Source organism: Oncorhynchus keta, chromosome 5 (genome assembly GCF_023373465.1).
Source record: "Oncorhynchus keta strain PuntledgeMale-10-30-2019 chromosome 5, Oket_V2, whole genome shotgun sequence".
Lineage (NCBI taxonomy): Eukaryota > Metazoa > Chordata > Actinopteri > Salmoniformes > Salmonidae > Oncorhynchus > Oncorhynchus keta.
This window is the reverse complement of record NC_068425.1, coordinates 33,263,453-33,286,423: the sequence shown is the minus strand read 5'-3', so window position 1 is coordinate 33,286,423 and position 22,971 is coordinate 33,263,453. Positions and strand designations below refer to the sequence as shown.

At 41.8% G+C, this 22,971-nt stretch overlaps 1 protein-coding gene across 1 annotated transcript in view; it reads right to left on the bottom strand.

Moving 5' to 3' along the window:
* LOC127930349 (NACHT, LRR and PYD domains-containing protein 3-like) overlaps positions 1-22,748 on the bottom strand; it is a 36,287-nt gene extending 13,539 nt beyond the window's left edge. Inside the window, exons 1-8 of the mRNA XM_052520023.1 lie at positions 22,681-22,748; positions 22,296-22,409; positions 11,227-11,334; positions 11,053-11,118; positions 7,383-9,134; positions 7,052-7,225; positions 4,390-4,563; positions 4,140-4,146 (exon numbers count right to left, since the gene is read on the bottom strand). Coding sequence (XP_052375983.1) covers positions 4,140-4,146; positions 4,390-4,563; positions 7,052-7,225; positions 7,383-9,134; positions 11,053-11,118; positions 11,227-11,334; positions 22,296-22,409; positions 22,681-22,736 — 2,451 coding nt within the window. The 5' untranslated portion in view covers positions 22,737-22,748. The remainder of the gene's footprint in view (positions 1-4,139; positions 4,147-4,389; positions 4,564-7,051; positions 7,226-7,382; positions 9,135-11,052; positions 11,119-11,226; positions 11,335-22,295; positions 22,410-22,680) is intronic.
* Between the last annotated feature and the right edge of the window lie 223 nt (positions 22,749-22,971).

The window sequence follows — 22,971 nt, the reverse complement described above, 5'->3', positions numbered from 1 at the left end:
AGCCTACCTGGTTAAATAAAGGTGAAATGTAAAAAATATATATCTTTCATACGAATCCTAACCTTGTGACCCATTCCACACATCTGTTGTTTGTCATGTAGACTAAGGGGGTGTATATTTGCTATAAAAGTTATTTGTATAGTTTGTCTAGAGGCTCTCGATGAATCATCTAAGTGTGGTTTGTCGACCAGCAATCGTTATTGCAAAGCACTCACATCATTAACTTCTGTGTGGTGTGACATGCTTTCCTTATTAATAAGTGAATAAAGATTTAGTTTAAGTATAACTCTGACTTGTGTGATAAGTTTGTCTCTCCTCATTTGATAGTAAAGAAATGAACAACCACAATAATGGTCTCCCGAGTGGCACAGCGGTCTAAGGCACTGCATCAATAAACTCTCAATTTAATTTAGCGAATAAAGTCAACATTTTGAGAATAAAGTTGACACTTTGAGAATAAAGTTGCAGTTATATTTAATGATTAAAATTGGGGATTTTGTTAATTGCATGTCTACCTTGTTGCCTGTTGCTGTGTGTGCGCCACTGTTGAGATACCTGAGTTAGATTATCTGGTGAAACTATACTTCAGAATTGGCTTCAGTAACAAGGAAATCCTTGCTCTTTTAGCACATAATAACCATCATATTATAAGTATTAGGACCAGGAAGAGGTTGTACCACTGATTATTTTCAGAAGGAGAATCCATGGTTACATACAGTATTAGGTAGAGATGGACAGGCTGTGTGTGTATGCAGGTGTGTGTGTATGCAGGTGTGTGTGTATGCAGGTGTGTGTGTGTGGGTGGTAAATTGTAGGGGCAAAACAAAACCAATCAGCATCAATCTAACGATCTAACACAATTGTTTAAACAGGCATCACTGCGCACACACACGTTTATTAATCTACTGATCTAAAAACTTGCACACGCACACACACACCCCAAGTTTCCCCCTGGTAATTTCATACTATCATACTAATGGCCATAGTGCGGTATGAGCACAAACAAAAATCATTCTCGTCTCTGAATGTGAAGAGAACTGGGGTTGAGTCCCTGTCAGTCTGCTGTCCCAATTTCGCTACAACGTTCTGCTGCGTAGTTTAGGACAAAACTTCTGTGCATAATAGCAACTATTAATGACCTTATCCATGGTGCTTTACTAAGAGTAGTATTTATTTCCCCCATATGGCAACTATCCTTCTAACGACTATAGGCTAGTAGGCTACGTGAGCACAGCTATTAAAACACATGATCTTAGGATCCTGGAGACTGGAGGCTGTGTGTGTGTGTATGTGTCCCATGTCAAGCTGCTCTCCAAATTCGCTACAACACCAAAATGCTATTCTGCAGCCCATTATAAACCTATAGTGGCCACTGGCGTAATGCAGTTTCTCTGGACCTCCCGCAAGGTCAGAGTTGGTTTGTCGAGATCGGTGTGAAAAATCTTGACTGGCCTGCACAGAGCCCTGACCTCAACCCCATCGAACACCTTTGAGATGAATTGGAACATCGACTGCGAGCCAGGCCTAGTCGCCCAACATCAGTGCCGAACCTCACTAATGTTCTTGTGGCTGAATGGAAGCAAGTCCCTGCAGCAATGTTCCACCATCTAGTGGAAAGCCTTCCCAGAAGAGTGGAGGCTGTCATACCAGCAAAGGGGAGACCAACTCCATATTAATGCCCATGATTTTGGAATGAGATGTTTGACGAGCAGGCGTCCACATACTTTTGATCACGTAGAGTATATAACTTTCTCACACATTATTCAAGATTCATTCAGGATTATCCGTATTAATGGATCATAATAATGCATCCACATTAATGTAGAAGGGTTTAGAAACATATTACTCTTCTGAAGTCAACTCTCATACAACCAAGTAATTCTCTTCAGCCAACCTGGTTTCAGAACATTTCATATTATTCTGTACGTAAACATGAGACAGTAATTAGTGTGATATGCTACGGTATGTATTATTTTATTTTATTATTATTTTTGCTTAATGTTCCTACATCGCCAAAGATCGAGTCCCTGGCTGGGATGTGTTCAGTATAGGCACACTAAAACAAAACGTAGGCATATCTAGGCTACTTTCCCATTTCACATTACTAAACATTTTCCAGCAACTGAACTGCGTTTTTGAAATGCACACAGCTGTACACACATACAATGTTCAAATTATTTTACATGTGCCATCATCTATTCTCCCTTAATTTAAGTAACCTAGTGCCGTGTAGCTCAGTTGGCCAGTTAGTAGAGAATATGGTGCTTGCAACAAACACCAGGGTTGTGAATACCATTCCCATGGAGGACCAGTACTAAGAAAATGTAAGCACTCACTACTGTCACTAAGTCACTCTGGAAAAGAGCGTCTGCTAAATGACAAAAATGAAGGTTAATTTTGTAAATGTCGGATCGCTATGGCAAGACACATCATTCACCCAAGTTTCGTAAACAAATTGGATCAGTGGTGTCTGAGATATCATTTGTGACTAATATACAAACGGGGACAGCTCCATAGTCCCCCCTCCTGATTTCATTGTGGGGGACAATAAGTCAATGTGCCACTAGAATAAATGGTATATACAGTATACCACATAGCAGTGGTAATATACACCATGTGAGCATAAACAGAATATAACAGAATCAGTTGACTTGGTGTACAGAGAGAACAAGAGAGGACCTAGTACAGAGCCCTGGGGGACAACAGTATTCTTCAAGAATAGAATTTAAATGACTCATGAGATTAATTCAACTGTCATACATAATCATAACCCAAAATATAAGCTGGTTTTACTTCTGTTTGTTAACAATGTAATTGTAAACAAACACTGTATTGCCTCAAACATGGTTACATTTTAATATCAGGTATTGCATCCATAACTCTGAATATGAGTTTGATACTGGTTACATTTCTCCAGCCCTAAAAATGTTCACTAAAACCGTGGCAGCGTGAGCACTTTGTTATAGTTTAAGCCGCCGATTGCCCCCTTTAAAGACATTGAGTTCACACAGTTAGGCCTAATATGTAGTTATATATGGGTATGAACATTCATAGCTGTGGAAACCAAGTCATTCAATTAATCACAGATTGACACAATGTCACACGGCAACAGGACAGTTTTACTTCATATATTTAAGGAACATGAAATACAGGTTACCATAGATTAACACACAGAGTTACATAGAATGTAAGAAATGCTACTTGTTTTAAACCCCAAGGTGCTACAATAAAAACACATCCAAGCAATGAGTATTCAATAGTAGAAAGACTACAGAGGCCTATAATACACTGTATAATAATAATAATGTATCTATAATACACTGAAATAAAAAGATAGGTAAGACGTACAGCAGAGTTACTTGTAAGGACATAAACTATTCAAATGTTTTTTTGGGGGTATATGCTGAATATGTCGGCTCAGTTGGAAATGACCTTTACATTTCTATAGTGCAATCTGTACCGCTTCAGTTATACAGATTGAATAGCGCCCCAAGTCATACACGGCAATAGGAATAACTAACTACTATTATTCATTTTACTGTTAAAATTAAATACTACTTATATTCAATCAATTGGACTATTATTAAATTTGTATTATTAATTTTGAATATACAGTATATCAAAGATTAAAACAGGGTTACATACAATTTGAATAATTCTACATTACTATAATGAAAAATATATATATATTTGTAACACGCTTTTCAAAAACCCAAGGATGCTTACAATAAAAATCGAAGCAATTAGTACAACACACATGACAATCCAGACATCAAATACACTGAAATAAAGCTATCAGTCTGGTAAGATGTACAACAGAGTTACTAGGAAGACAATAAGGTTGTTGAGAACCTGTGACACCGGGTGCTGTAGTTGTCCTGGAGGGCAGGCAGTGTGCCCCCAGTGATGCATTGGTTGAGGGAGAGGTATTTTCCTGGCACCACTTCACCAGGGCTCTCTGATTGATTGGGCGATTAAAAAGGAGCTATCATTGTTGATTCGAAGCATTGAATATTTAAATACACGCACTTTGAAATTTATTTTGTAACTGTCCCAGAAGCATTTAACTGCAGCACACTCCCACAACCAAGGATTTTGAGTTGAGGCCATTCCTTCACTGAATCTGTGAGCTGTCAATCATTTAACCTGGGAAGGAAAGAAGGGAAGTGGATCTAAGTCCTCATACAGCAGCTTAGACATATAGGGGTCGTATTCACTAGACATCAAAGAGAGGAACACTGAACAAAACGGGCAGGAACTACCTGAACTTGTCCAATAAGAAACTAACATGTGTTGCAAAATGTTTCGCTACAGGATGTCTACAATGGCTAATGGCTAATTGTTCACTATATTACTGTGTTCATAAAACTGTGATCTTAAAAAACTCACCGCAGTGTCTCCAGTGTATAGAGGGGATCCTCTTGTACAGAAGAGAGCAGCTTTACTCCAGAGACTCCTGGAGTATTTCCACTCAGGTCCAGCTCCTTCAGGTGGGAGGGGTTTGACCTCAGAGCTGAAGCAAGAGAAGCACAGCCTTCCTCTGTGATGCTGCAGCCTGACAGCCTGTGGAAAGTGAGGGGGAAAAGTTACACAGTATAAAATATTACAGAAAATGTCAGTTTAGCATCTAAAGATGATACAATTAATGATAAAAAACTGACAAATTGTCATTGATTATGACATCAGAGACCAAGTCCCAATTATGGCATCAGAGACCAAGTCCCAATTATGACATCAGAGACAAAGGTTGGAATTTAATCCACGTTTTGAGCAGAGACTGGACAGCCGACAATGCTGACAACATTATCCCAATGTTTGTGGAAATCGCATTCACTCTAAATGTAGCGCATGTCGATCTAACATAAATGGGCTTTGAAAGTCACACTGTCAGCTGTCCAGTGCACTGCCTTGGATTAAATCCAGGACCAAGTGAAATGTAAGTTAAACTCTGTGAGGGTTGCCTTACCTCAGTGTCTCCAATTTACATTGAGGATTCTCAAGTCCCGCACAGATGAAACTCACTCCTGAATCCTCCTCCCCCTCCCCCCCCCTCCTCCCTCTCTGCAGATGACTTCGTCAACCATTTTGAAAAGAAGGTCGACGACATCCGATCCTCGTTTGCTAAGTCAAACGACACCGCTGGTTCTGCTCACACTGCCCTACCCTGTGCTCTGACCTCTTTCTCCCCTCTCTCTCCAGATGAAATCTCGCGTCTTGTGACGGCCGGCCGCCCAACAACCTGCCCGCTCGACCCTATCCCCTCCTCTCTTCTCCAGACCATTTCCGGAGACCCTCTCCCTTACCTCACCTCGCTCATCAACTCATCCCTGACCGCTGGCTACGTCCCTTCCGTCTTCAAGAGAGCGAGAGTTGCACCCCTTCTGAAAAAACCTACACTCGATCCCTCCGATGTCAACAACTACAGACCAGTATCCCTTCTTTCTTTTCTCTCCAAAACTCTTGAACGTGCCGTCCTTGGCCAGCTCTCCCGCTATCTCTCTCAGAATGACCTTCTTGATCCAAATCAGTCAGGTTTCAAGACTAGTCATTCAACTGAGACTGCTCTTCTCTGTATCACGGAGGCGCTCCGCACTGCTAAAGCTAACTCTCTCTCCTCTGCTCTCATCCTTCTAGACCTATCGGCTGCCTTCGATACTGTGAACCATCAGATCCTCCTCTCTACCCTCTCCGAGTTGGGCATCTCCGGCGCGGCCCACGCTTGATTGCGTCCTACCTGACAGGTCGCTCCTACCAGGTGGCGTGGCGAGAATCTGTCTCCTCACCACGCGCTCTCACCACTGGTGTCCCCCAGGGCTCTGTTCTAGGCCCTCTCCTATTCTCGCTATACACCAAGTCACTTGGCTCTGTCATAACCTCACATGGTCTCTCCTATCATTGCTATGCAGACGACACACAATTAATCTTCTCCTTTCCCCCTTCTGATGACCAGGTGGCGAATCGCATCTCTGCATGTCTGGCAGACATATCAGTGTGGATGACGGATCACCACCTCAAGCTGAACCTCGGCAAGACGGAGCTGCTCTTCCTCCCGGGGAAGGACTGCCCGTTCCATGATCTCGCCATCACGGTTGACAACTCCATTGTGTCCTCCTCCCAGAGCGCTAAGAACCTTGGCGTGATCCTGGACAACACCCTGTCGTTCTCAACTAACATCAAGGCGGTGGCCCGTTCCTGTAGGTTCATGCTCTACAACATCCGCAGAGTACGACCCTGCCTCACACAGGAAGCGGCGCAGGTCCTAATCCAGGCACTTGTCATCTCCCGTCTGGATTACTGCAACTCGCTGTTGGCTGGGCTCCCTGCCTGTGCCATTAAACCCCTACAACTCATCCAGAACGCCGCAGCCCGTCTGGTGTTCAACCTTCCCAAGTTCTCTCACGTCACCCCGCTCCTCCGCTCTCTCCACTGGCTTCCAGTTGAAGCTCGCATCCGCTACAAGACCATGGTGCTTGCCTACGGAGCTGTGAGGGGAACGGCACCTCAGTACCTCCAGGCTCTGATCAGGCCCTACACCCAAACAAGGGCACTGCGTTCATCCACCTCTGGCCTGCTCGCCTCCCTACCACTGAGGAAGTACAGTTCCCGCTCAGCCCAGTCAAAACTGTTCGCTGCTCTGGCTCCCCAATGGTGGAACACACTCCCTCACGACGCCAGGACAGCGGAGTCAATCACCACCTTCCGGAGACACCTGAAACCCCACCTCTTTAAGGAATACCTAGGATAGGATAAAGTAATCCTTCTCACCCCCCCCCTTAAAAGATTTAGATGCACTATTGTAAAGTGGCTGTTCCACTGGATGTCATAAGGTGAATGCACCAATTTGTAAGTCGCTCTGGATAAGAGCGTCTGCTAAATGACTTAAATGTAAATGTATGTAAATGAATAAAGGCTGCTATTTGACTTTAAGATCTGGCTCTGTCCATTCCTATAAAATAAGGGTCTTACAAATTCTTATGAATTGACAGAGTGTTTCATTTTAATTAGGAATTAAAACAGAGGAATAAAATTCCTTCAATACAAAGTCACTCACTTCAATGTCTCCAGTTTACAGTGTGGATCCTCCAGTCCAGCAGAGAGCAGCTTCACTCCTGAATCCTGGAGTTTATTGCCACTCATGTCCAGCACTCTCAGACAGCATGAGTTTGATTTGAGAACAGAAGCCAGTGCCTCAAAGCTTTTCTTGGTGAGTTTACATTCGTTCAGCCTGTGGAAAACATAGCTGCATCTTAAGATACCCAGGTGCCCACAAATAAATGCCCCGTTTGGGACTGAATTGTCAGCCTAACTAGTCATTCAAACTGATGTTCATTATTATGTTACATTAGCATGCTGTTTGGAAATCAATTTGACTAAGCACTTACAGGGCTGTTCTAGAGGATCTGACAACTGGGAGAAGTTTGAGAAGAGCCGCATCTGATCTGATGTATTTCTTCAGGTCAAACACATCCAGCTTCTCGGAGGTCAGCAACATGAAGACCAGAGCTGACCACTGTCCAGGTGAGAGTTTAGATTTTGAGAGACTTCCTGATCTCAGGTAGCTTTGGATTTCCTCCTCTAGAGAATGATCATTCAGTTCATTCAGACAGTGGAACAGATTGATACACCTCTCCAGGGGGAGGTTCTTCCTGATCTTCTCCTTGATGTACTTGACTGTTTCCTTGTTGTTCTGTGAGCTGCTTCCTGTTGGTGTCAGTAGGCCTTGTAGGAGATGCTGATTGGACTCATGTGAAAGGCCAAGAAGGAAGCGGAGGAAAAGGTCCAGATGGCCATTTTCAAACTGCAAGGCCTTGTCCACGGCATCTTCATATAGACTGTTTTTGTTGCGGAGGGATTTCTCTTTAGCCATCAGATTGTTGTTGTCGTTAGTGAACATGAGGAACACATATAGTGCAGCCAGAAACTCCTGGATACTCAGATGTACAAAGCAGTACACCTTCATCTGGTTAAGCCCAGACTCTTCTCTGAAGATCTGAGTGCACACTCCAGAGTACACAGACGCATCCTTGATGTCAATGCCACACTCTCTCAGGTCTTCCTCATAGAATATCAGATGGCCTTTTTCTAGCTGTTGAAAAGCCAATTTTCCCAGTGCGTGAATCATCTCTTTATCCCAGTGAGAATCGTTGGCATGCTCTACAGGATATTTCTGAGTCCTCAGTTTTGACAGGAAGATCATGAGGTGAGCGTACATTTGAGTTAGATTCTTGGGGATCTCTCGACTCTCTGCTTCAACCAATAGTCTCTCTAGGACAGTGGCTGAAATCCAACAGAACACTGGAATGTGGCACATGATGTGGAGGCTCCTTGATGTCTTTATGTGTGAGATGATTCTGCTGGCCAGGTCTTCCTCACCAATTCTCTTCCTGAAGTACTCCTCCTTCTGTGGGTCATTGAATCCTCGTACCTCTGTCACCTGGTCAACACACTCAGGAGGGATCTGATTGGCTGCTGCAGGTCGGGATGTTATCCAAATGTGAGCAGAGGGAAGCAGATTCCCTTTGATGAGGTTTGTCAGAAGAACATCCACTGAAGTTGACTCTGTGACATCACAGCAGATCTTATTATTCTGGAAGTCTAGAGGAAGGCGACATTCATCCAGACCATCAAAAACAAACACAATATTTTTGTTTTCTGAGATTTCTGATTGTTTTGTTTCTATAAAGGAGTGATGAAGTAGTTCTATCAGACTTTGATTTTTATCTCTCATCAAGTTCAGATCCCGAAAAGGAAGTGGAAAGATGATCTGGATGTCTTGATTTGCTTTCTCTTCAGCCCAGTCCAACATGAACTTCAGCACAGACACTGTTTTTCCAATGCCAGCAATTCCCCTTGTCAGCACTGTTCTGATAAGCTTGTCTTGTCCAGGTAAGCGTTTGAAGATGTCATTGAGTTGGATTGATGTCTCGTGTTCTACTTGACAACTGCATGCTGTCTCAATCTGTCTCACCTCATTCTGATTATTGACCTCTCCACTTCCATCTTGTGTGATGTAGAGCTCTGTGTAGATGTCGTTAAGAGGTGTCGTTTTTCCTTGATCATCAATGCCCTCAAATAAAGAATATATCCTATTCTTCAAGTAGGGTTTCATTTTCTCCTGGACTTCTGTTGGGTACCTATAGGTGGAAAAGAAAGATACATGTTCCTTGTTGAATTTAATTAAATTGATTTGGGTAAACATTTATAATATAACTAAACTCTAATCTGGATGTGATCAATGATAAAACAGTACAGAGTTTGACATTCTATAGTTTGGTAGGCTAAGTGAAGATTATAGGACGACATTTGGTGCATTTTACTGGGAGACAACGCTATCTGCATCTCCTGATAGCTACACTAAACCTTGGGTACCTTGGGTCTCACTATTATGAAATGTCCTCTCACTGTCAACTGCTTTAATTTTCTTATTTTCAGCTAATTTAACAAGATTCAACAATTGAGACATAAACTGAACAAGTTCCACAGACATGTGACTAACAGCAATGGAATAATGTGTCCCTGAACAAAAGGGGGTCAAAATCAAAAGTAACAGGCAGTATCTGGTGTGGCCACCAGCTGCATTAAGTACTGCAGGGCATCTCCTCCTCATGGAATGCACCAGATTTGCCAGTTCTTGTTGTAAGATGTTACCGCACTATCCCACCAAGGCACCTGCAAGTTCCTGGACATTTCTGGGGGGAATGGCCCTAGTCCTCACCATCCGATCCAACAGGTCCCAGACGTGCTCAATGGGATTGAGATCCGGGCTCTTCGCTGACCATGGCAGAACACTGACATTCCTGTCTTGCAGGAAATCACACACAGAACAAGCAGTATAGCTGGTGGCATTGTCACGCTGGAGGGTCATGTCAGGATGAGCCTGCAGGAAGGGAGGAGGAGGATGTCTTCCCTGTAACGCACAGTGTTGAGATTGCCTGAAATGACAACAAGCTCAGTCCAATGATGCTGTGACACACCGCCCCAGACCATGATGGACCCTCCATCTCCAAATCGATCCCGCTCCAGAGTACAGGCCTCGGTGTAACGCTCATTCCTTCGACGCTAAACGCGAATCTGACCATCACCCCTGATTAGACAAAACAGCGACTCGTCAATGAAGAGCACTTTTTGCCAGTTCTGTCTGGTCCAGCGACGGTGGGTTTGTGCCCATAGGCTACGTTGTTGCCGGTGATGTTTGGTGAGGACCTGCCTTACAACAGGCCTACAAGCGCTCAGTCCAGCCTCTCTCAGCCTATTGCGGACAATCTGAGCACTTATGGAGGGATTGTGCGTTCCTGGTGTAACTCGGGCAATTATTGTTGCCATCCTGTACCTGTCCCGCAGGTGTGATGTTCGGATGTATCGATCCTGTGCAGGTGTTGTTACAAGTGGTCTGCCACTGCGAGGACGATCAGCTGTCATTCCTATCTCCCTGTAGCGCTGTCTTAGGCGTTTCACAGTACGGACATTGCCATTTATTGCCCCGGTCACATCTGCAGTTCTCATGCCTCCTTGCAACATGCCTAAGGCACGTTCACGCAGATAGCAGAGACCCTGGGCATCTTTCTTTTGGTGTTTTCAGAGTCAGTAGAAAGGCCTTAGCGTCCTATGTTTTCGTAACTGTGACCTTCATTTCCTACCGTCTGTAAGCTGTTAATGTCTTAATGACCGTTCCACAGGTGCATGTTCATTACTTGTTTATGGGGAAACAGCATGGGAAACAGTGTTTAAACCCTTTACAATGAAGATCTGTGAAGTTATTTGGATTTTTAAGAATTATCTTTGAAAGACAGGGTCCTGAAAAAGGGGCGTTTCTTATTTTGCTGAGTTTAGTAATCATGCAATTTTATTCACATTTCTAGTATGTCAGACTGAATGATGTTGTCCTGTAGACAAGGGATCTAATGACAAGCAAAATTAGGCTTCCTAAATGATGAATTGGAGCGTATTATCTGGAAATTCACAGAGTAAAAAGGTACCAGATGTCAGACACATGACTGGTGAATAAAATGTATAGAAAATAGGTAGGATACAGTGTAAACTGCGATCACTCACACTTTCTCATCAGTAGGGACTCTGGGTTGGTGATCCATTGACTGGTCATTCTCCTCAGAGATACTGCTGGGTAGAAATGAGCACAGAGAGCAATAACATCAGTCTTCATCTATACAGAAGATGGTAAATAAAAGGAAATGCCATAATCAAACACCATGTTATGTCTCAGTTCACCTTTGCTCAGTGGATCCATCCCTGAAGAAAATAGGAAGTCCCATCGACAGGTCACTCTTCATGGAGACACAGCTTGGTGCAGGTGAGACTGGTCTGTCTGTCTTGATCCTGTTTAAGGCAGGATTTGAATATCCAACATATAATATAATATATGCCATTTAGCAGACGCTTTTATCCAAAGCGACTTACAGTCATGTGTGCATAGATTCTACGTATGGGTGGTCCCGGGAATCGAACCCACTACCCTGGCATTACAAGCGCCATGCTCTACCAACTGAGCTACAGAAGGACCACATATGTGAGTTTGCACACATTTTAGATTAGTTTTTTTATGGTTGGTTACTTATTTGTCACCAGTCAATGCACATACAGCTAGGTATAGATTGGTGATCTAGTACATTTGTCTCCAACAAAATGTCTGTTTGAATGAAATATCTGTTTTGAATTAAATAATGTCAAAATAAAATTGTATGTCACATGCGCCGAATACAACAGGTGTAGACTTTACCATGAAATGCTTAAATTACGAGCCTTTCCCCAACAACGCAGAGTTTACAATAAAATAACAATAACGAGGCTATGTACAAGGAGTACCGGTATCGAGTCAATGTGCACAAGGGGTACGAGGTAGTTGAGGTAATACAGTGCATTTGGAAAAGTATTCAGATCCCTCGACTTCTTCCACATTTTATGACCTTACAGCCTTATTCCAAAATGGCACCTAAAGACTCTCAGACCGTGAGAAACAAGATTCTCTTCGGCCTGAAAGCCAAGCATCAAGTCTGGAGGAAACCTGGCACCCTCCCTATGGGGAAGTATGGTGGTGGCAGCATCATGCTGTTGGGATGTTTTTCAGCGCCAGGGACTGGGAAACTAGTCAGGATTGAGGGAAAGATGAACAGAGCAAAGTACAGCGAGATCCTCAATGAAAACCTGTTCCAGAGCGCTCAGGACCTCAGAATGGGGAGAAGGTTCACCTTACAACATGACAATGACCCTAAGCACACAGCCAAGACAACTAAGTGGCTTCGGTACAAGTTTCTGTACAAGTTTCGGTACAAGTTTCTGAATGTCCTTGAGTGGCCCAGCCAGAGTCTGGAGTTCAATCTTGGTTTCATCAGACCAGATGATCTTGTTTCTCACGGTCTGAGGGTCTTCAGGTGCCTTTTGACAAACGGCTGCCATGTACATTTTACTGAGGAGTGGCTTCCGGCTGGCCAGTGCTGCAGAGATGGTTGTCCTTCTGGAAAGTTCTCCCATCTCCACAGAGAGCTCTTTCAGAGTGACCATCGGGTTCTTGGTCACCTTCCTTGGTCACTTTCCCCCCGATTGCTCAGTTTGACCATTCGACCAGCTCTAGGAAGAGTCTTGGTGGTTCCAAACTTCTTCCATTTAAGAATGATGGAGGCTACTGTGTTCTTGGGGACCTTCAATGCTGGAGAAATGTTTTGGTACCCTTCCCCAGATCTGTGCCTCGACACAATCCTGTCTCGGAGCTCTACGGACAATTCCTTTGACCTCATAGCTTGGTTTTTGCTCTGACATGCACTGTCATCTGTGGGAACTTATATAAACAGGTGTGTGCCTTTCCAAATCATGTCCAATCAATTTAAATTTACCACAGATGGACTCCAATCAAGTTGTAGAAACATTGAAGGTGATCAATGGAAACAGGATGCACCTCAGTTCAATTTCGAGTCTCATAGCAAAGGGTCTGAATAATTATGTAAATTAGGTATTTCTGTTTTTTTGTAAAAAATTTGCCATAAAATTTGCTTTATCATTATGGGGTATTGTGTGTAGATTTCTGAGGATTTTAACAAATTTGATCCATTTTAGAATAAGTTTGGAATGAAACAAAATGTGAAAAAAGTCTAGGGGTCTGAATACTTTCCCGAAGGAACTGTATTCTCCAAAGATAGCACGTTCGCCAATAGAATGGATGGTAGAGGCGGTCTATCCACTTGCCAACGTAGTTTCATAAGGGTGCCCGTACAGCGGCTCCTATAGTGACATCTTTTTCTCTTCCAAGTGTCGGGGATTAGGGTCTAGTCCCTGGTGATCAGTATGCATGTCTTGCACTAAAGACTCATTGAAGTAAAAGTCTTCATCAAAATTGAGGTTAGTGATTGCTGTTCTGATGTCCAGAACCTCTTTTCGGTCACGATGGCGGAAACATTATGTACAAATAAATTAATATTATCCATTCTTCGCAACCAATACTGGTTCGTACAAGAATTTTGACAAAATATTAGCTCCTTCACACTTACCTATTTGATTATCTTACCTCTTAAGCTCTCTGTCAGTGTCCTGTTCGGCAGGAAAACTTAGTTTATGGGACATCGCTCCCTCAGTCCCTGAGAAACTCATTCCAGAAGCAGTGGCTTCTTCTTCAGTATCTTCACAGATACTAGAGGGAGTGCTTCCCTCTTCATACTCCCCAGAGAGACTCATTTTGGCACAGTGTACCCCACACTGGACTATTAAAAAACAGCACTATTTGCAACACTTGTAGTGCAATAGAACATTAATTTCAAGCTTAACAGAAATACAACTTCTTAGACAGTTGAAGCTGATCTACGCTGATAGGGGGTTGTGCAAAATAAAGTCTTGGTGCTTTATAGCCTTAATTACTTTATGTCTGTAATTCACTGTTGGTACATAATTAAGTTTTGCTAGTTGTGCAAAGGTGCAACCCAGCTTGCATCCCCCTTGCTGTCGGAAGAAAAACACCAAAACTGAAACCAGGAAATGGAAAAGAAAGGTCCCTATTTTAACATTGAGATCCTAGAGTTGTGGATAGTTACCAATAACATTCAATGTAACAAAAAACTTAACTGACAAATTTAGGTTTTTCTGCCGAGAGCAACAAAACTTTGCCTGTGACTTAAAAGTCTGTCATAAAGACAAAATGCTTACTTTATGTGCTATATGTCCTATATGTGCTATAAGTTGATTGGGTTGATTTGGTTAGAGTTGTGATCACTGAAAACCAGGGATTATTACCAGTAGTGGCAGTTACACTTAGCATCTGTCGAGAGGTGCTTCATTTTCTCCTCTTGAGCATTAACTCATGGAGTATATTCCAAGTTTAATAAAGCAACGTTAGAAGACAAAAATAATCTACCAATCACAAGTGGGATTCTGATCCGCTCTGAAAATTCTGTGACTTCTGGAAAAAAATATTGTTGGTAGCACTGGAGGAGAATTAACTATGTTGGTTGATGATGACAACACCCATTGAGTCAGATTTGCATTTCAAATTAACTGTGTACAAGGTGCCTCTCTTCGGGGGAATTCATGGCAGACCTCTGATCAGGATGTGCTGATCTGTGAACACACAAAGCACTTTATTTGACACACAGCAGAGAAGTGGTTAAATTGAATGTTAAAATCCCCCAAGCTGAATGGATACTTGCCAAACTGTAGTTTCCTTTGCCTTCACTATGGACAAGCCACTATTTTTTCAACTGTAACTAGCCCAAATATTATGGCTTATATAGCTAATATCAGCCATACCAAACAAAAAACTATTTTGCCACAAGTTTTGTGAAGGGCATCTTAATACTGCTATTACTGCTGCTAACAGGCCTAATAATAATTATAATAATGTTAATAGTCATGTATAGCCTACACCTTCCATACTTAAAAATACAGAAAAACATGCACACATCATCACTTTAGACTGACTAAAGGAATGGTCACTGTCTTTATCTCTTAGTAATGATTTCAACAACAGAAATCCCCCCACAAGTTTGCTGCGGTGTCCCGAATAATAATTATTCTTATTCTTATAAACGAGTAGCCTAACAAATAAGCCTACTTAAGTGTTAATAACAATAAGAATCTAGAATCATTACATTTTCTATTCTTGGAAATGTTTGTTTATTTTAGTGTTGCATTGCCTATTTCATTGCCTATACTACAGGAATAAATCCACTACAAAAAAATATAGTTTTGTTACTTCCGAGCCTAGTTACGAGCCTAGTTGGTTAAGCCACAGAAAAGCAACCTTCCCTCTAGCCATGTTTAGCTGAGATAATGGATAGGCTGGACATGCCGGGAGATGAGTTCGGATTGGTCTGCCACGTTAGATATTACTGCATTGTCGGAACTAGAAGCACAAGCATTTCGCTACACTCGCATTAACATCTGCTAACCATGTGTATGTGACAAATAAAATGTTATTTATATGAACATGTGTACATGTCTCGACAATAGTGACCCATCCACTTAGCTAGATGTGGCTGGGGGGTGGTTATAGAATATCTTTCACATGACCCATCAATTTAGACAAGTGTGTCTGGGTAAACGTCATCTAATAATTAGCAAATATTTATACAATATTTGTATCTGAACATTTTCTATTTTTATTTATTTTGCTAGTATGCAAGTAACCATTTTTCACTGTACCGTTTACACCTTCTGTATCCTGCGCATGTGACAAATAAAACGTTGATTTGATTATATAGTGTGTTTTTTTACTAGAGACTGTAATGTGAAGAATAACATGACCTGCACCAAAGTCAGATTAGGATATAGGCCAAGGACGAGATAAAGTGTATTTTTACTACTACTTTCACCACTTTTAGTCTTGAAATATTTGGTTGTTTATTACACCTTCTTACTCATTCCTTTTAGCACATTGCCTCATATGTGAATCCTTAAAGAGATAGGTGGGGCTACGGTTTAAGAGGGTGTGAACGATGCTGAATAGGTGTAGACTATGGTGAATCACTAAAACAATACAGAAATACACTACGGAAAAAGAAGGAACAGCATGTCAGAAATCAGCTCAATGCAATTGAAGAATCCATAGACTCTAACCACTTCTGGGAAAATTGGAAAACACTAAACAAACAACAACACGAAGAATTATCTATCCAAAATGGAGATGTATGGGTAAACCACTTCTCCAATCTTTTTGGTTGTATAACAAAGAATAAAGAGCAAAAACATATACATGATCAAATACAGATCTTAGAATCAACTATCAAAGACTACCAGAACCAACTGGATTCTCCAATTACATTGAATGAGTTACAGGACAAAATAAAAACCCTCCAACCCAAAAAGGCCTGTGGTGTCGATGGTATCCTCAATGAAATGATCAAATATACAGACAACAAATTCCAATTGGCTATACTAAAACTCTTTAACATCATACTTAGCTCTGGCATCTTCCCCAATATTTGGAACCAAGGACTGATCACCCCAATCCACAAAAGTGGAGACAAATTTGACCCCAATAACTACCGTGGAATATGTGTCAACAGTAACCTTGGGAAAATCCTCTGCATTATTATTAACAGCAGACTCGTACATTTCCTCAATGAAAACAATGTACTGAGCAAATGTCAAATAGGCTTTTTACCAAATTACCGTACAACAGACCATGTATTCACCCTGCACACCCTAATTGACAACCAAACAAACCAAAACAAAGGCAAAGTCTTCTCATGCTTTGTTGATTTCAAAAAAGCTTTCGACTCTGGTGTTGGGGGTAAAACATATGACATTATAAAATCCATGTACACAAACAACAAGTGTGCGGTTAAAATTGGCAAAAAACACACACATTTCTTCACACAGGGTCGTGGGGTTAGACAGGGATGCAGCTTAAGCCCCACCCTCTTCAACATATATATCAACGAATTGGCGCGGGCACTAGAAAAGTCTGCAGCACCCGGCCTCCCCCTGCTAGAATCCGAAGTCAAATGTCTGCTGTTTGCTGATGATCTGGTGCTTCTGTCACCAACCAAGGAGGGCCTACAGCAGCACCTAGATCTTATGCACAGATTCTGTCAGACCTGGGCCCTGACAGTAAATCTCAGTAAGACCAAAATAATGGTGTTCCAAAAAAGGTCCAGTCACCAGGACCACAAATACAAATTCCATCTAGACACTGTTGCCCTAGAGCACACAAAAAACTATACATACCTTGGCCTAAACATCAGCGCCACAGGTAACTTCCACAAAGCTGTGAACGATCTGAGAGACAAGGCAAGAAGGGCATTCTATGCCATCAAAAGAAACATAAATTTCAACATACCATTTAGGATTTGGCTAAAAATACTTGAATCAGTCATAGAGCCCATTGCCCTTTATGGTTGTGAGGTCTGGGGTCCGCTCACCAACCAAGACTTCACAAAATGGGACAAACACCAAATTGAGACTCTGCACACAGAATTCTGCAAAAATATCCTCCGTGTACAACGTAAAACACCAAATAATGCATGCAGAGCAGAATTAGGCCAATACCCACTAATTATCAAAATCCAGAAAAGAGCCGTTAAATTCTACAACCACCTAAAAGGAAGCGATTCACAAACCTTCCATAACAAAGCCATCACCTACAGAGAGATGAACCTGGAGAAGAGTCCCCTAAGCAAGCTGGTCCTGGGGCTCTGTTCACAAACACAAACACACCCTACAGAGCCCCAGGACAACAGCACAATTAGACCCAACCAAATCATGAGAAAACAAAAAGATAATTACTTAACACATTGGAAAGTATTAACAAAAAAACAGAGCAAACTAGAATGCTATTTGGCCCTACACAGAGAGTACACAGCGGCAGAATACCTGACCACTGTGACTAACCCAACATTAAGGAAAGCTTTGACTATGTACAGACTCAGTGAGCATAGCCTTGCTATTGAGAAAGGCCGCCGTAGGCAGACATGGCTCTCAAGAGAAGACAGGCTATGTGCTCACTGCCCACAAAATGAGGTGGAAACTGAGCTGCACTTCCTAACCTCCTGCCCAATGTATGACCATATTAGAGAGACATATTTCCCCCAGATTACACAGATCCACAAAGAATTTGAAAACAAATCCAATTTTGATAAACTCCCATATCTACTGGGTGAAATTCCACAGTGTGCCATCACAGCAGCAAGATTTGTGACCTGTTGCCACGAGAAAAGGGCAACCAGTGAAGAACAAACACCATTGTAAATACAACCCATATTTATGCTTATTTATTTTATCTTGTGTCCTTTAACTATTTGTACATTGTATATATATATATATATATAATATATATATATATATATATATATATATATATATAATATGACATTTGTAATGTCTTTACTGTTTTGAAACTTCTGTATGTGTAATGTTTACTGTTATTTTTAGTTGTTTTTCACCTTATATATTCACTTTGTATGTTGTCTACCTCACTTGCTTTGGCAATGTTAACACATGTTTCCCATGCCAATAAAGCCCTTGAATTGAATTGACAAAGGTTGCGTTTCAAACATATAAAGACACACCCTCCTCCACTTCCCCTCGCCTTATGCCCTTGGGGGAATCCCCGCTGAAGTTAGCAACGTAAGCCCCTCAGCACCTTGTTTGTGATTGAATTTGCGAGTGTACAATTATGTTCACTCCGGGGCCTGAAACGCCCCATAATTCTATTGGCGATGATTGTACATCCCCTAAGAAAGGTCAGCCAAAACGTATAACCAACATCAATATGGAGAAGTGAACATACAAAAGTAAAAACACATGTAAATAAATTAAATTGTGCTAATAATGCACATGACGGCACAAACAAGTATCGTAAAATGAATTTTGCTTTTGTTTGTTTCGCGTTTGGAAACGTTAGCTAGCGCATACAACTTTCCCTGACATCACACTTATACATTGTAATTTTCGATTAACTTGATATCGTCGGATGGCTAGCATTCGACGTAAAGATATGAAATGACTGTAGTGCATAAGTGACACATTTCCCTGCAAGTGTCAACGGCATACATCATGATACATAATCAGAAGTGTCCACTTAATTTAAGGGCTGAGAGGAGATGGTGTGTATTTGACATTTTTACGTTTTTGGAATGCAGCCAAGGATCAAAGTTGTTGGTCTGCTTTGCGTTTCCATTTACGATACTGGTATCGCCACAGCCCTAGCAGCTGTACTTTATCTCTTCAGTAGATGTGACAAAACATTAGCACACACTATTTCACATACAGTAGGTTTTTAAAGGACCAAAGTGGTTGGTCTGCTTTGCGTTTCCATTTGCGATACTGGTATCGCCACAGCCCTAGCAGCTGTACTTTATGGCGTTTTAACTTCGGGTTAGGTATATCTGTAAACACATGGATTAACAGTAGGCTAGCCTATTTTGTTACTGGTGCATGTTCTTTTAAGCAATTCGGAGAAGTTGCCTACCTGTCTTTTGTCTCCTGAAAATAGCATACAGTTTCCAGACACAGACAACTACATCCAGCGCCTATTGTGTGCACTTCCTTGCATACGTGTATTTTGTCTACTGCAAATACCATACCTTTTTCCAGACACAGCTAACTACATTCAGAACCTGTTATATAAGGAGATAGAGTTTCACCTGAGGGGAATCCAACGAAAAGGGGACAGATCGAAATAGGGGAGGGTTATCCCCCCCAAAAAAAATCCTTTGGGGAGTGTTATGTGGTTTTTCATTGGATACAGGGGAGGGTAGTGCATTGTATCCCTAGTTTACATTTGCTCTTTTGCAGGTTTTAATATAAAATGTATTCCACCCTATCCACATTTCCATATCTGCTTGTATACGCCTCCCCTGTATGTGACTCACTCTGTCTGGAAAATTCAGTTGGAAGTTGCAATGGGCAATTTGCATATATACACATTGTCTTTTTGAACATTTAGATTTGTTGCAACCCTCCCCTATTCCGAAATGATAAATGAAATACAAACTAGCTAGCTAGCTATATATTGTAATGAAATAGGCAGGGAGCAGGTCTCGAACCCTCGACCCAGCCGAAGTCCAGCGCGCTATCGACTGTGCCGCAAAAGCATGCTCAAGCGGCAGAGTCGATATCTGCGCTTATAAACCCAGGGTTGTTACAATATATTTGAATCAATCTACAACAGGCTATTCAATCGGAGGATTTTCCTGTTTGCCCAAATGTGTAAAAGTTACTGTATTATCCGCAGAAAAAAAGTGTTCCTCAGGGTACACTCGCTTTTCAAAACCCATCAACAAGGTGACTATCAGTACTGACTACACATGAGCTTGTAGATAGTTATCTTAGCTTTCTACTGTATCGATGGATTCCAGGGAGAGTGAAATCGCTAGATGTTTAAATAGTAATGATGTTGAGCTGGTTCAGTCGATCAGTGGCGTCAATTTATTGGCTACTACTTTTTTACCTGAGCCGGAGCGCCGCCATCATCAGCGACTCAGACGAGCTCACCAATTTCGAGACCGAGCCCCGCCTTGGGAGGCAACCGATGAAGACCACCGGTCAATTACTGTGCTTCAGTCAGTCGAGGTGAAATATGTCAGTGATGCTGTGCAACAAATTGAAAATGCTTGCATGGTCAGGTGCACTTGCAAGTCCAACGAAGGGTAGCCCTGCTATTTGCTTTTTACCCCCAAGGAGATGAGATGTTGGCTGTGTGTTTCTGTGTCTGTCTAACGTTATCTGTCAGTGTCTGTGTGATGAGGCACAAGTATACTGACTAGCTGGCTAGTTTATTAAAGCCAAGTGTGTGTGAGTGAGTGAGTGAGTGGCATTAGAGGCAGATAAGTGGAGGATGTGTAGCTAACTACTCTATGTGGCTAGTAACTTATGGGACCTGTGTGTGTGTGTAATTGATTGATAATGGAGGGCCGTTTGGGTATTTGCGTGTCTAAAATACACTTGACGCGTTAAATAAGCTTTTCATTTGATGCGTCAAATAACACCGTTCTATTATAGAATGTTGTGTGTGATGAATTTGCACGTGCAAGCCAGGCGCCACCACTACTATCAGTAGCATTGTCAAAGCTGTACAAAAAAGTCTGCAAACAAGCAAACACCGGCCACGAACGATGTGTTTACAATGCCGCGTTGGTAATAAAGCATTATTTGCTCGACGGCAACTTCAACTTCTGGGGTAGCTAGCTAGCCTTAGCTTGGTACCTTGCTAGTGTAACAGTACAACTTTTGACATGTCAAATAGTGTTATTTGACGTGTATCTTTTTTAACACGTAAAGACCCAAACAGCGTTCCGTAATTGATTGTGTGCGTGGGCACGAGAGAGAGAATTGTGCGTGTGCACGAGAGAGAGAAGTGGGGAATGTGTAGCCCATGAAACATTTGCGGTAACTTATGGGACCTGTGTATGTGTGGTGAGTGTTTATCTTTGTCCTATTTGTCCTAAAGACAGGTTCCATAAATGCATGAAATGGCCATCTATAAAGTTATGTCAAACATGACCCATTTACAATACCAACAAAAGTGTGTGTGTGTGTGTGGGGGTGGGGGGGGTTCATGCATGCATTTCAATAAGTGCAGGTTGTGTGTAGTATGTGGGTGTGTTATTGAAAGTGTGTTAATATTACTTAAATGTATTGGCTAGAATAGATTGATGATGTCTTATTTTTCAGATGAAAAACATCTAGTGCTCATTGGACAGATCACTGGTTCCATGAACCTCTCCAAGGAAACTGTCATCTCAAAGGAGCAAACAAGCAGAAAGGAGACATCAGATTATGTGATATTTCCTTGATCGCCAGCAGATCTGAAGACTCATAAGTTCTTTAGAGTAATACAGCTTGATGTTTTCTGTTATTTTGGGGCTGCAACAGTATTTCAAGTGCTTCCCTGTTCTGTTCGCGTTGCCCTTCTGCTATAGGACAACACCCATGACGTATTTACTTATTCCAAACATCTGTCAGCACAAAGATTCCAGTCACTACCAGCCATCAGGATTTAAAACTGCTTTCAGAGGGCATAACCACCTCAAACTTGCTTTCAAAATAAACAATTTGCAACAGAAACTGAACATCTGTTCAGGAAGTCATATCTAGGCTACTTCCCCATTTCAAATTACAAAACATTTACCAATTATTGAACTATGAACTACAATGGAAATGCACACACACACACCATTCATGGAGATACCACTAGGTGCAAGTGAGACTGGTCTGTCTGTCTTGATCCTATTTAAGTGTTTAAATCAGGATGTGTTTCCAAAATAGAACAATTTTCACACACTTCACATTTTTTTACTTTTGCATTCCAATATTTCCCATGAATGCAGATTTGAAAGAATAGTCTCAGTTCTCACCTTTGCTCAGTGGAAAGTTCTGCTTTCCTAAAGAGAATAGGAAGTCCCATTGACTGGTCACTCTTCATGGAGACACCACTAGGTGCAGGTGAGACTGGTCTGTCTGTCTTGATCCTGTTTAGAGCAGGATATTAATATACAACATGGAGTGCGCGCACTTATAAAAATGTTTAACTGTTTTTTCTATGGTTACTTTATAATTGTCATCAGTCTTAATTCATATAACAGCTAGGAATAGATTTGTGATATAGTAAATGTATCCAACAAAATGTCTGATTCACTTGATCTATTGTATGAAATAAAGACAAATCACAACAATACTGGCTTGTTCGATAGTTGTTACAAACTCTCAACTCCTTCACAATTACCTATTTGATGATCTTACCTCTCATGTTCCCTGTCAGTGTCCTGTTCTGTAGGAAAACTCCTTTTAAGGGACATTTTTCACTCCCTGAGGGACATTTCTCCCTCAGTCTCTTCACAGATACTAGAGGGAGGGACTCATTCATTCTAGAAGCAGTTGCTTTCTCTTCAGTCTCTTCACAGATACTAGAGGGAGGGCCAGCCTCCTCATTCTCCCCAGAGAGACTCATTTTGACCCCTTGTACACTGGACTTTTAAAAAACAACACCTTGTACAACACTTGCAGCCTAATGGTAGATCACTTTTAAGCTAA